The sequence below is a fragment of the Schizophyllum commune genome (genome assembly GCF_000143185.2).
Source record: "Schizophyllum commune H4-8 unplaced genomic scaffold SCHCOscaffold_4, whole genome shotgun sequence".
NCBI classification, from domain to species: domain Eukaryota; kingdom Fungi; phylum Basidiomycota; class Agaricomycetes; order Agaricales; family Schizophyllaceae; genus Schizophyllum; species Schizophyllum commune.
In genome coordinates, this window is record NW_026089541.1 from 2,720,942 (window position 1) to 2,732,315 (window position 11,374).

General features: G+C 56.3%; 7 protein-coding genes across 7 annotated transcripts; 2 read left to right on the top strand and 5 right to left on the bottom strand.

Annotated features, from left to right (window-relative positions):
- Window positions 1-9: 9 nt before the first annotated feature.
- On the bottom strand, window positions 10-635 carry SCHCODRAFT_02494352 (uncharacterized protein; the record flags this gene model as incomplete). The annotated part of the gene is made up of 4 exons (XM_050343000.1): window positions 10-120; window positions 173-319; window positions 389-460; window positions 519-635. The coding sequence occupies 4 exons, from the start codon at window positions 633-635 to the stop codon at window positions 10-12; spliced, it is 447 nt and encodes a 148-aa protein (XP_050201280.1).
- Window positions 591-2,264, bottom strand: SCHCODRAFT_02619884 (uncharacterized protein). Its single transcript, XM_050344956.1, has 5 exons — window positions 2,123-2,264; window positions 1,752-1,964; window positions 1,626-1,692; window positions 1,180-1,549; window positions 591-1,117 (listed from the first exon to the last, which is right to left on the bottom strand). The coding sequence occupies exons 1-5, from the start codon at window positions 2,227-2,229 to the stop codon at window positions 930-932; spliced, it is 945 nt and encodes a 314-aa protein (XP_050201281.1). The 5' UTR covers window positions 2,230-2,264; the 3' UTR covers window positions 591-929.
- Window positions 2,265-2,369: 105 nt separating this feature from the next.
- SCHCODRAFT_067604 (uncharacterized protein) lies at window positions 2,370-4,348 on the bottom strand. Its single transcript, XM_003033435.1, has 8 exons — window positions 3,892-4,348; window positions 3,776-3,842; window positions 3,318-3,669; window positions 3,185-3,259; window positions 2,944-3,123; window positions 2,831-2,891; window positions 2,683-2,782; window positions 2,370-2,574 (listed from the first exon to the last, which is right to left on the bottom strand). Exons 1-8 carry the CDS (start codon window positions 4,320-4,322, stop codon window positions 2,464-2,466), a joined length of 1,377 nt encoding a protein of 458 aa, XP_003033481.1. The 5' UTR covers window positions 4,323-4,348; the 3' UTR covers window positions 2,370-2,463.
- A 119-nt stretch (window positions 4,349-4,467) lies between these two features.
- SCHCODRAFT_02619890 (uncharacterized protein) lies at window positions 4,468-6,454 on the bottom strand. The gene is made up of 5 exons (XM_003033436.3): window positions 6,153-6,454; window positions 6,048-6,101; window positions 5,501-5,995; window positions 5,396-5,451; window positions 4,468-5,344 (listed from the first exon to the last, which is right to left on the bottom strand). Exons 1-5 carry the CDS (start codon window positions 6,177-6,179, stop codon window positions 4,600-4,602), a joined length of 1,377 nt encoding a protein of 458 aa, XP_003033482.2. The 5' UTR covers window positions 6,180-6,454; the 3' UTR covers window positions 4,468-4,599.
- Window positions 6,455-7,433: 979 nt separating this feature from the next.
- On the bottom strand, window positions 7,434-9,410 carry SCHCODRAFT_02619894 (uncharacterized protein). Its single transcript, XM_003033437.2, has 4 exons — window positions 8,927-9,410; window positions 8,476-8,877; window positions 8,366-8,427; window positions 7,434-8,314 (listed from the first exon to the last, which is right to left on the bottom strand). The coding sequence occupies exons 1-4, from the start codon at window positions 9,185-9,187 to the stop codon at window positions 7,492-7,494; spliced, it is 1,548 nt and encodes a 515-aa protein (XP_003033483.1). The 5' UTR covers window positions 9,188-9,410; the 3' UTR covers window positions 7,434-7,491.
- A 171-nt stretch (window positions 9,411-9,581) lies between these two features.
- SCHCODRAFT_01088515 (uncharacterized protein) lies at window positions 9,582-11,018 on the top strand (the record flags this gene model as incomplete). Its single annotated transcript, XM_003032871.2, has 7 exons — window positions 9,582-9,845; window positions 9,896-10,105; window positions 10,154-10,237; window positions 10,284-10,408; window positions 10,458-10,614; window positions 10,665-10,780; window positions 10,829-11,018. The coding sequence occupies 7 exons, from the start codon at window positions 9,582-9,584 to the stop codon at window positions 11,016-11,018; spliced, it is 1,146 nt and encodes a 381-aa protein (XP_003032917.2).
- Window positions 11,008-11,373, top strand: SCHCODRAFT_02235802 (uncharacterized protein). The gene has a single exon (XM_050342140.1). The coding sequence runs from the start codon at window positions 11,103-11,105 to the stop codon at window positions 11,295-11,297; it is 195 nt and encodes a 64-aa protein (XP_050201282.1). The 5' UTR covers window positions 11,008-11,102; the 3' UTR covers window positions 11,298-11,373.
- The last annotated feature ends 1 nt before the right edge of the window (window position 11,374 follows it).

Sequence of the window (11,374 nt, forward strand, 5' to 3'; positions counted from 1 at the left end):
CATCTATCGCTAGTCACGCCCGACACCCCGATTGCATTCGTCAATCCAGTGCTCAGCACACCGATTGCATTCGTCGATCCAGTCCTTGATGCCTCGTGACTTATCTAACCACTCCCGAAACTATGCACCTCTTTATAAGCCAGTTTACGCTGCAATGGACGGACCCGCTCACCCAATGCTCCTCCTCAACTTCAGCTTCAATCGCTCGACTTCGCCAGATCAGTTTCTCCAAACACACCACTTGCACGCTATACTCCCCAGATACGATCCCAAGAACGTAGACTTGCTCTACAAGATGATCCATCCTTAAGTCAGACTGCTCGGCATCAGTTCGAATCCAACGTTAATGATTATTTACGCCCTTCATCCATTCTTTCGATTTGCTCACCTTGTTAAATTGATAGTAGAAGACAATGTCGCAACCCCCCTCTCCCGTCATCACAAAGCAGTCTTCACCCAGCTGCAGGTGTTGCTTCAGCTCTGTCATTGCGGAGTAAATCATGATGGACTCGGCCCACCTTGGTTACATAGCCTTTAGCAAGGACGGCGTATCCTGTCGGCATAGGAAGACGCAAGTCCTCTACCCATACGTACTCCTCTTCCTGGGTCAGGGTTGGGGAAGAGATCTCGTTCATGTCGTCCTCGAGCAGATGCGGTAAGCCGTCGCGTGCATTTCTCGACTCACGACCCTCACCACAGCTGAAGTCCCACGTCCCACCGTCCCGCCCAATTCGCACGGACAGCTCTCGGTCATTGCGATCGCCCAGGTCTGCTCGAGTGCAATGGAAGCAAAGGAGCGGTCGCAATGATCATATACAGGGCGGCTCCGCCGGTAACTTGCGTGCAGACGATATAAGTATGCGATTACAGGTTGTTAACTTCCGCAGATAAACTCTACCTTACCCCCTCCACTCCGCGCCTCACCGTGTTTATCGCCCTGCCATCATCCTCTGCAAGCCCGCTAGCACCTCCGGCGGGATGGGGGTCGAATTTCTCTGCAGGCTCGCAGCCATATCCGCTGAGATAGGTGTTGCGAACGCTCCTAGCAATTCTGGCCTCGGGGGATTAGGTGGGAACTTCTCTCGTACTGAGTCGTAGTATTTCTTGTATCCGTCCACTGTGAAGAAATCCCGATGAGCACGCGACCTTCCCAAAATAAAACATGCTTCAAACACTCGCCCTTCCCATCCCTCAAGCACTTCGCCAGCTCCTTCTCGTAGCCCTCTGCCAACTTCGCCGCCACTTGCTTGTTGGGTCCAAGATCCCTCATAAGCACGTCCGTGATCTTCCCCCTGATGTCGAGCGACCCAATCTGGGATACGACTTGCAAGAACATCATGTAGATATCCTGGTCATCGACAGCTGTGCCGTCGTCCGTAATGTAGGGTCCGCCTCTGCAGACGATTGTCATGCGCAAAGCTGTGCTATTGGCTCGCGCTTTGACACCGTCGAATTGTGCGCAGATACTGCGCGGATAGTCGGGTGGGCCGGCGGCGTTGGCGAGCATGTTGCGGATGGTGGTGTCGGGGTAGAAGCCGGAAGACTTGAGCTGGAAAGGGGTGAATATAAGTCACGCAAGTCGGGGAAGATAAGCAGAAGATGGCAAAGCGGTCAATTGTGCTCACCAAGTACTGCCGTCGGACATTACTGCTCTCTTTCGTGTCCTTATTTCTCACTATTTCAATCAAGAAACTGAGCGTCAAGGTCAGTGTCAGGAAGTCCTTCAGTCACTGGAACGCCTCCTTGCATACCTATTGTCCACAAGGAACGTCTGCATCGTCGCGTCCCCTCGATTCAGTGCATTCAACGCGAACGCACCCCACGCCTCGAGCGCGACACGCCACTTGTCGGCCCACTTCAAGAGAGGGTCCAGTGTTCCGTTGTTCGCGAAATGGTCTTTGCACGTCTTCTTGTGCTCCGGCCAGTCTGCCTTTTGGCAGTCGCGGGAGCAGTACCAGGCCAGCCTGATGAGCATGAGTGAACATGATCATTGGAGCACGGGAATGGCTAAGAGCGTCGAGCTGAGCAGCAGAAGAAGGGACAAGCATCATTTTCGGAGCACATGTAAGCAAGTATAGGGTTGGTCTTCAGTCAAGGGGTACGCGATGGCCTCCTTACGCACTGGCACTTAGAGCACTTGCGCAGTTCTCCCGGCTTATTGCACTTCACGTATGTGCATAGGTCTTTTGAGCCAGCGGTATATTTGAGCGAGTTCGATGAGATGGACATGTAGCCGATGAAAGGTGGTGAAGGTCAGTGTAGAGGCGCAGACGCTCAGAGGGTTTCCCCGCAGCGTTCGACCGGCTGTACGGTCCGCATGCCGGTGAGTGGCGGGTCTGGCGATTCGGACGCGGCGACGCCAAAAACAGATGTGCATACAAAGTCCATTGCAGGGAGCGACATTCGTGCTAGTAATACATGATGTTGCAGAAGTTTAGGTTCACAAGCTAGCTACAGAGCCACCTAATCGTTCTTAAGGGTAGCCGCCGCCTCTTGGAACTTGGAGAGCGCATCCGCGCAATCCGGGTTCGTCGCCATCGTCTCGTAGCCCTTACCGAGTAGCGGTTCGAGCATCTGCATGAAGGTCAAGGTGATAGACGCGCCGTACAGGTGAGACGCAAGAAAGAAAAGAGCAAGTTCGAGCGGTCAGCAGAGTTCAAGGTCGACTACACAACTACGCACCTTCGCGCGCTCCATCGCAAGCGGATGGGTCTGCACATGGTCGTGCCTATGCAGCTTCTTCTGCACGTCCTCCTCGATCTTCGCGAGGCGCTTGAGCATCCTGCGAGACGATTAGGGGGATGACCGCGCCAGCGAGAGAAACTCTTACTCAGGCGACGCCCGAGGGTCATAGCACGCCTTCGCCATGAGCTTCAGACCGATGATGTCCGCTGGGACACGGTGAGTGATGGGACGAGACGTCCAAGACGACGCATAGCGCACCCTCGAATTCCTGCCCAATCGAATGCGGAATCTCAGAGAAGACCCCAAGACCCCAAGGCACGAGCGAGGCGAGCAGGCCAATGAGTCCGAAGAACGCGATGGTGTAGGCACCGACGCCCCAGTACAGGGAGCTTGTGGACATGTTCTCGGCGCGGTGGCGGGCGACTACGTGCGCGATTTCTATGACGGAGACCGCAGTTGAGCTCATAGAACGGGGCGTACAGACGGTCAGATATCGTACCATGAGACAGAACAGCGGCGAGACCCTGCTCATTCTGGCAGATGGGAAGGAAGCCGGTGCCAATGACGACTAGGCCTGCGCGATAGAGGTATCAGTATGAGACGTTCCTAAGGAACATAGCAGCTCGAATCACCAATGTCCGCATACGCGTTGACGAATCGCTTGTCGTTCACCACGATGACATCCCACTCGCCAGGGGCCTTATCCGAGCTTGGAGTCGACGACGTGGCTGCGTACGGATCCGCCTCGACGAGGTCGGGGTTCCATAGTTCCCCATCCTTATTACCCGTGCTGTTACCAGTGCTTCCGCTCCAGTCGTCCAGTGATACGCCATCCGACAAGGGCTGGTCTCTCAGGCGGCCCAGCTGATTGGCGTCGAGAATGCGGGAGACGATGCCGCGGATTTGTGAGGCGAGCGGGTGGTCGGCGGGGAGGATCTTATTCTTGAACTGGGCGTAGGCGGTGTCGCGCATGACTTTCGCAAGCTATGCAGGGAGGGTCGTGTGAGTGAAAAGTCATGGATTGGGATGGTGAGGGAGTGGATATGACGATGACCATGGCTTTAGGGTCGTCTGCGTAGGGGATATGCACCTTCTCTTCCGTCTCGGGCTTGACGTTTATGAATCGTATGCGACCGGTCTCGGGTACCCTGTCAAGGCTGGGACACAGGTTAACGGTGAAGTAGCATAGGAGAGGGTATCACGCACTGATTGAAGTAGTATGCGAAGCCCAGGGCACCGACACCCAGCGCAGAGAACAGCCAGAACCTCGCCGCCTTCCGCACATTGATGATCACCACTGTAGGCACTTGCTTGGGATCAGGCCCTTGTTCTGGCGGGGGTGCTTCGCCACTCTCAGACTTCCCCGGATTCTCCTTCGTCTCTGCGTTCTCCTGAGATCGGCTGCTGTCATCTGATCTACTTGTCTGTTCCGCGCTGCTTGACTCGTCCTTCCCACCGTCGTTCTTCTTGTCTGCATCGACAGGGGGTTTCTGCTCGCTCCATCGTCGTGGCGAAGAGTAGAAAGTGCGACAGCAGCAGCAGATCCGTCCTGGTGGGACCGCGATTCGTCTTGAGGGTGAGGTTGCGTTCGCTATCAACGTAGATGCTGCTCTCCGGAGGGGGAGACGACCCAACATGATCGCGAGCTAAGGGGAGAAACGGGAAGATGGTGGTCGGGAGTAAACGCGGAAGACGTCCATCGCCGCGGCGCGCCGCGCACGACGCGTCTAGACTTCGCTACGTCACGCGAATCGTGAAGATTCGCGAACTGATCCCGATGATGTCAGGGGACTATAGCTTTATGGCCGTCTCCTGCTACCGTACTGACTGACCAACGACCCTAGCCTTTGTCCATAGACTTGCGTACGGTTCTGGGACACAACCAAGTGATCATATCTCGTCAGGTACTACCAGTCAAAATCCCTGGTCATCCTCTTCCTCTTCGTCCTCTTCGTCCTCGTCCTCCTCATCCGACACCTCCAGCACCATCGGCTCGGTGGTACTCCCATTTCCCGAACGCAGTGACCGTCTGAATGGCTGCGAACTGGAAGGCGCGTTCATTCCCAGATATTCCACCTCTGAATCGCTATCCTGCGCGGCCGGGGCAGCCTTCTTAGCCGGTGCTTTACGCTTCTTCCGGGGTCGCGCGGGTCCTTGTGAGCTCTTGCGTTTCGCTGAAGGAGGTTCGGGAGCGATACGATGTCCGGCCTTCTCCGCGTCGAGGAGCTGTTGGAACCAGCTTTCGTCGAAGTGGTGGAACTCGAGGATCGTGAAGGACATGATCATTCGGCCATCGAGGAAGGCCGCCGTGATGCTCTGCTCCGTCAGAACGATGTGTTCGTAAGGGTTGCCCTCGCGCTGAGCATCCGCTGCATTTTGCGCGTCCAAATGTGCGACCCTCCTGCGACCCCACTCTTTACGAACATAATCGCGAGCGATGGCTGCAAGGCAGCGCCGAGGTATACGCGCCATTTGAGAGGGATCCAGTGTTCCATGCCTCCTGCACGAGTAGTGTCCACAATAGCGCCACGCATTGGGCTGCTTATCTCGAACAAACACGGGCAGTTTCTCTGAGCCAACGCTGCCATTTCCAAACGCTATACCATGTTGCCCGGGGCCCTCTGGGAGTTGGGGATTCCAATCCGGAACATATGCAGCACTGATGAGCTCGTCAGTCGCTCTGCATACAATACACATGTCAAGTACCCACTAATCATTCTCTTTCCCGGCATTAGGGAATGTACTTTGGTGGCTCCCTCCGAATGCCTGCAGTACGTGAGCGGTATATACCCAATAGACGAGGTCGTGACCTTACCCAGCTCACGACCTCGCGCTTGAAAAACCTATGGTGTAAAGGATTGGGTATATCGCCGACAGGGCCCAGTTTCAATGCATCGAGGTCCCAAAGCGTGTCACCATTCTCCGGCTTGGTGAGAGTGACTTCGATAAACTCCTCGTGCTCGATCCCGTCGTCGTCCTCCTGCTTGATAGTGACCGAGACCGTGGCAGTCTCTTGTGACACTTGCTTATTGCGCTTCACTTTCGGCTTCGTCGTGTTGCCCGCAATCTCCTCTCGATACTTCTGCTCGACCTCATCATCGGGTCTGCCGTCGAACTGGGTGGGCGGCGAGTCGGCGCGTTCGCTGTTGCGACCGTTCGATAGCTGCTGGCCGGGTGCATCCGAGGGGGCCGGAGTGACACGCGGAGGGGTATGGGAGGGGCTGAGAGGGGCGGAGGTGGAGAGGCTAGTGTTGCCGCCTTCGCCCTTGACGGGTGCACCAGCCTTGTCATTGCGAACAGAGTCGTTCAGCTTGAGCCTGAATTGGTACGCAACAAGCTGCTGCAGCGCTGTCTGGACATACCTCGATGGTTTCGTCCGGAGAATGACTCGCGGCCTCATCCTCCTCCCGCATCTCCTACAGTGAACTTTCAGGGACAGAACGTCGAGGGGCAGTGGTGATACGCACGATGAGTTGCAACAGCTGCTCCTCCATTGCACGAGCTTCTGCAGCGCTGGCCTCGTTCCACGTCTGCAGAAGTTCTTTCTCTTCCTCCCAAGTGCGTATCACTGTGTCAAGTTGCTCTCCAATTCGCAGAAGCTCCGCCTTCAGAGCGTTCATTCGCGCCACAGCGAATTGAGCATGACCTCCGTCTTTTGGAAGTTTGACCATCGTTGCTCGCGCGAGAAAGTAGAGTCAAAGGCCAGGTTGCCAGCGTTATTCTGAGATGTCGGCGAAGGCGACGAGGGCTCTGATGCAGAACTTCGCAGATTTGGGACGACAAATTCGCCGTTCGCCCGAACGGCGAATGATGGCGAATTCACGTGATCCGCGGTCACTCCCGAGTGCTGATCACGTCAAAGCGCATCGTTTACTGTGATCCATAGTACTCCCGTCACTGCTTCCTGACCCATAGACCTTGTAAAAGATATATACTTCATCTATATGTGTCCCACCACCTGCCATAGTAGCAACAAAATACTGTGTGCTTACATGACGTGTACGCTGCACGATCTGAGGGCATGTCCCTACGTTCAGTCTTGAGCAAGGCTCATAGGGCTTGCCGACGCAGCCGAACGCCCGCCAAAAATCTTTGCAAAGAGGCAGTGGCCTACGCAAAGTCAAAGTCTAGTCTCGTTCACGCGCATGCAGACTTCTGTCAAAATCAGAGGGCTTGGGGAAGACGGTCAAGACACTCGCCGAAGCTGCCAGACGCATGGTAGGAGTCTTTGCAAAGAGTCAGTGGCCTTCGCAGTGTTGAAGCCTAGGTCTCACTTAAGCACATGAGCCGGCCCATCGTCTCTATGGAAAGCATCGCGCTCTCGGAAGAGCAGAGGTTTAGGACTGTGTGGAGGTCACCTAGCCAAAAGTAACCCTGGGCGCACCGCAGAGCGCAAGTATTGCGCGTCTGCAGTCACGTCTTCCAGGCAGACACCCTGTCTTTGAGAAGCAATGAACTCTTTATAAAGTAACATAGAGGCTCGCCGGCTCGGCAGGGCTCTTGCTGGGACTCTTTGGGAAGAGTGAGCGGGCTGCGCGAAGATCACAGAGTCTCTGAAGAATAATGACGCCAGGCACCGATCGCCATCATTCGCCATCATTCGCCATCATTCGCCGATCCGGCGAACGGCGAATTTGTCGTCCCAAATCCGCGATGCTCTCCTCTGATGATAGACGAGGTTCAAGAGGGGATCGGGAGCTTTCCGGCCATCATTCACTCTAATTGATAGGCCGGCGATCATGGCAGGCATCATCAATGTCGCTGGCGCGCTTCTGGCACAAAGGCATTGTTATATACTGACATTTTCTACGCCTCATCGTTCTCCTCGTCAAAGTCGTCATAATCTCCTCCATCCCCACCATCGTCTGATTCCTTACCATCCGATTCCAGCCAGGCAAGGTTCACAGCGCGCCTGCTCGACCTCAACTGCCTCTTTGGCGCCTCCTTGACCCCAACTATCTCAATGTCCGAATCTGCATCGTTCTGGCCCTTTGCTTGCTGCTCCTGCGCTCTGACCGCCTTGCCGGACGCCGCCTTCCGCTTCTTCGCGGCGGGCTGCGCGTCTGCCGTCGAGCCCTTCTTCGAACGCTTTTTGGCCTTAGGCTTGGCGTCGGGGTCAGCTTTCGTCTTTGGTTCCTTGGGCTTCGGCAAGTATTTGGGCTTGGGGGCTATGCGATGCCCGGCTGCCTCCGCGTCGAGCAACCTCTGGAACCACGAATGCTCGTAGCGCGAGAACTCCAGCACGGTGAAGTTCATCGTCAGGCGTCCATCGAGAAAGGCGGCGCATATGCTTTGCTCGGTCGACTGGACGGGTCGGTACGGCTTGCCCTGCGCCAACGCCTCCTCCTTCAAGTCGTCGTTAACCTCGGAGAGGTACTCCTGGCCCCATTTCTTCTCGATGTAGTCGCGAGCGATGGCAACGAGGCAGGAGCGGGGCACACGGGCTAATTGGGTCGAGTCCAAATCGCCATACATGTTCGTCGCGTAATGGCCGCAGTAGCGCCATTGATTGGACTTGACGCGAACGAAGACGGGCAGGAGCTCGTCGTCGACGGCATGACTGAAAGCAATGCCGTGGGCACCAGCGCGGCCAGGGAGCTGAGGATTCCATTTGGGGTGGTATGTCGCACTGACGGACATCAGTATCATAAGTGGTATCATAGCCTGTGAGACTACGCACTATGGGTCCAAGTTCGTGGTGCTATGGTTGTGATGCGTCCTGATATGACCGCCTCCGAATGCCTATTAGGAGGTAATGCATAAGAAGTAATCAGAGTCGTGGCGACTCACCCAACTGACGACCTTGCGTTCGAAGGATCTCTGATAGACGCCGCCTACATCGCCGACGGGGCCGAGCCCCAGCGCGTTCAGATCCCAGAGCATACTGCCGTCCTCCGACTTCGAGAGCGTCACCTTGTGGAATTCCTCGATGAGAGGACCATCCTTCTCCTCTTGCTTGACGGTTCGGATCTCCACTTCATACTTCTCCTCCACCTCGTCGTCAGGCCGCCCTGCGAACTGAGACTTCCGCTTGCGTGAACGTCTCTGGCGCTTCGGAGGGGTTTCCGGTATATCGGTGTCCGTTGACGGTGTTGTAGAGCGACTGCGTTCACGCTCTGCCGCGGCGGGAGGCTGCGACCCACCTCCCGGCTCGTCATGAACACTGGGCTCTGCTGGCCCTCGCGTATGCATCTGCATGAGAGCTGAGTTTACAATAGATCATGGCGGAGACCTCACATACCAACTGCGCCGCGAGGCCCTCGTTTTCCGCACGAAGCTTCGCAATAGCTTGGTCCTCCTTCCGAACCCACTCCTCGTGCTCTTGCAGTAGGCGGGCTTGCTCGACCTCCCAGTGCTCGGCCTCTTTCTTGACTAGGGCCTTGACATGAGATAGCTGGGCCTTGAGAGCCTTCACATGGTCCGCATGGTTCACCACTTTGGCTACAGGGAGGTTTGGTTTGGCCGAACGACTCTGCAGTCGAGGGGACGTCCTTGTCGCCATATCACCGCCAGAAAGAGGTCAAGTCGACCGAGTCGGCGTTGCACAAATTGGAGAGCGAAGTCAAGGCGCAAGGTTGGGGACAAGTTGTCAAGGTTGCAGAAGTCTGCATTGGCGCGACGCCCCGGATTCCCGGCCATCATTACAGCAGCGCCAGGAGAGACAGGTCGCAGTCCGCGATCCGATTTGCATACTCTAAGCCAGAGCTCCAAGCACGGCTACATATACACGCTTAGTCGCGATATTTTCCTGGAAGCACAAGAGACAGTGGAAGTAATAGGTCGTCGGCGGGGACTAAGAAGGATGTGGCGTGGGAACACAGCCACGTTACTTCCACGGGCAGTTGAGCCAGGGGCCTCGGCCCCCCTTCCCATCCCTGTTTTCCCCCGCCATCGACATGTCGTCCAAACGCAAGTGGGACCAGCCAGCAGAGGAGGAAACCGCGTCTAAGGTCGCGAAGACCGACGACAACAAGACCGCGTCAGAAGCTGCGGCCGCGGCAGCAGCCATCGCCGCGAAAATCGCGGCACAGTTCGCCGGAGGAGGCGCCAGCGGTCTATTGGGTCCCAAGGACCCCCATGATGGCGAATTCGCGAAGGACATCGACATTAACGACGTTAGGAACAGATACGTGCTGACGAAGGGCACCACGCAGCAGCAGGTGCGTAGTCGAACGCCTTACTTCCGAGCCGCGCTGACTTCCCCCGTTAGATTCACGAAGAAACAGGCGCCTCCATCACCACGAAGGGTGTGTGGTACCCCGACAGGAGCAAGGCTACGGACAGGGACCCGCCTCTGTACCTCCACGTCACTGCGAACACAGAGGAGACGCTCAAGAAGGCAGTCGACAAGATCAATGACCTGATCAACACAGACCTTGGTCCCCTCGTGGAGGACAAGAAGGATCGCGTGCGCGAACGGGTGTGTGCCATCCCTTCCATATTGCCCGAATATACTGACGCGACGTAGCGCAAATGGCCGGAAGTCAAGCTGCCCGTCAACCTCGAACCGCTGCGCAACTTCAATGTTCGTGCAAAGGTCGTCGGTCCTCAGGTGCGTGATTCCATCCTCTTGCATGTCACCTGCTAACATGCCGCAGGGTGTATTCGTCAAGTATATTCAACAGGAGACTGGCACCAGGGTGCAGATCAAGGGTCTTGGCTCCGGCTTCGTAGAGCAGGAGACCGGGCGCGAAAGCGACGAGCCCCTTCACATCCACATCACGTACGTCCCCCGCGTCTGGCTCGGAGGTGCTCTGACTTAGCCAATATAGCGGCCCCGAGCAAGGTCAGATTGAACGAGCTCAAACACTCGCAGAGGACCTCCTTCTTGTCGTACGTCAAGAATATGCTAAAGCGCAAGCCATCCTGCAGCAGCAGTCGATGGGTATGCACTACGGAGGCTATGACCCGAACGCGATGGCCATGGGTGTAAGCATGTCAATTTTCGGTCGGACAACCGTGCTAACGACAAGCTCCAGGGTTACATGCCGCAACAGACAGCTGGCGCAGTACCACCTCAGCCCAGCGAGCAGCCCCCACCAGCTCCTGGTGGTGCGTTGGACGCGAACGGGCACGACGCGTTCACGGCTTACTGGTTAGTCCGTTTCGTATCTCCCAATACATGCCGCTGACCCGTTCGCAGGGCTGCCTATGGCTACGACGTCAACTCGCAACAGTTCAAGGACTGGGCGGCGTCATTGCAGCAGCAGCAGGCGCAGCAGGCTAGCCAGTACTACCAGCAGCCTTCCGCTCCGGCTCCGGCACCTCCCTCTAGCGCACCACCTCCTGCTCCTCCTTCCGAGGCGCCACCTCCGCCACCACCTCCCGCATAACCTCATGCCGTTGTTGGTTGTGGTGTACCGCGATGAGTGCTCCCAGCTTGGTGAATCTGTCTGCTCCTTGATCTTATGTAGGGAATGTTACTGTTGCTCGTAACCTTGCTCTTATGCGCTCAGACTCACTCGTCCGCTAATCTGCTATGCTGTCTTTGCCCTGCCAGTCGTGGCGTCAATGCGGCAAATGGTAATCCAAACATATTAGTTGTTCTGGCGGGGCCGGTATACAATATCTACAGTGATGATACGACAACAACAGCGAGGCGAAACTGGTAAGTATGCAAGTCGATAGGGGTCAGCGCAATGTTCTGGGTGTACGGGGAAAGGACCGCCGATATCTACGTGTCCTGACT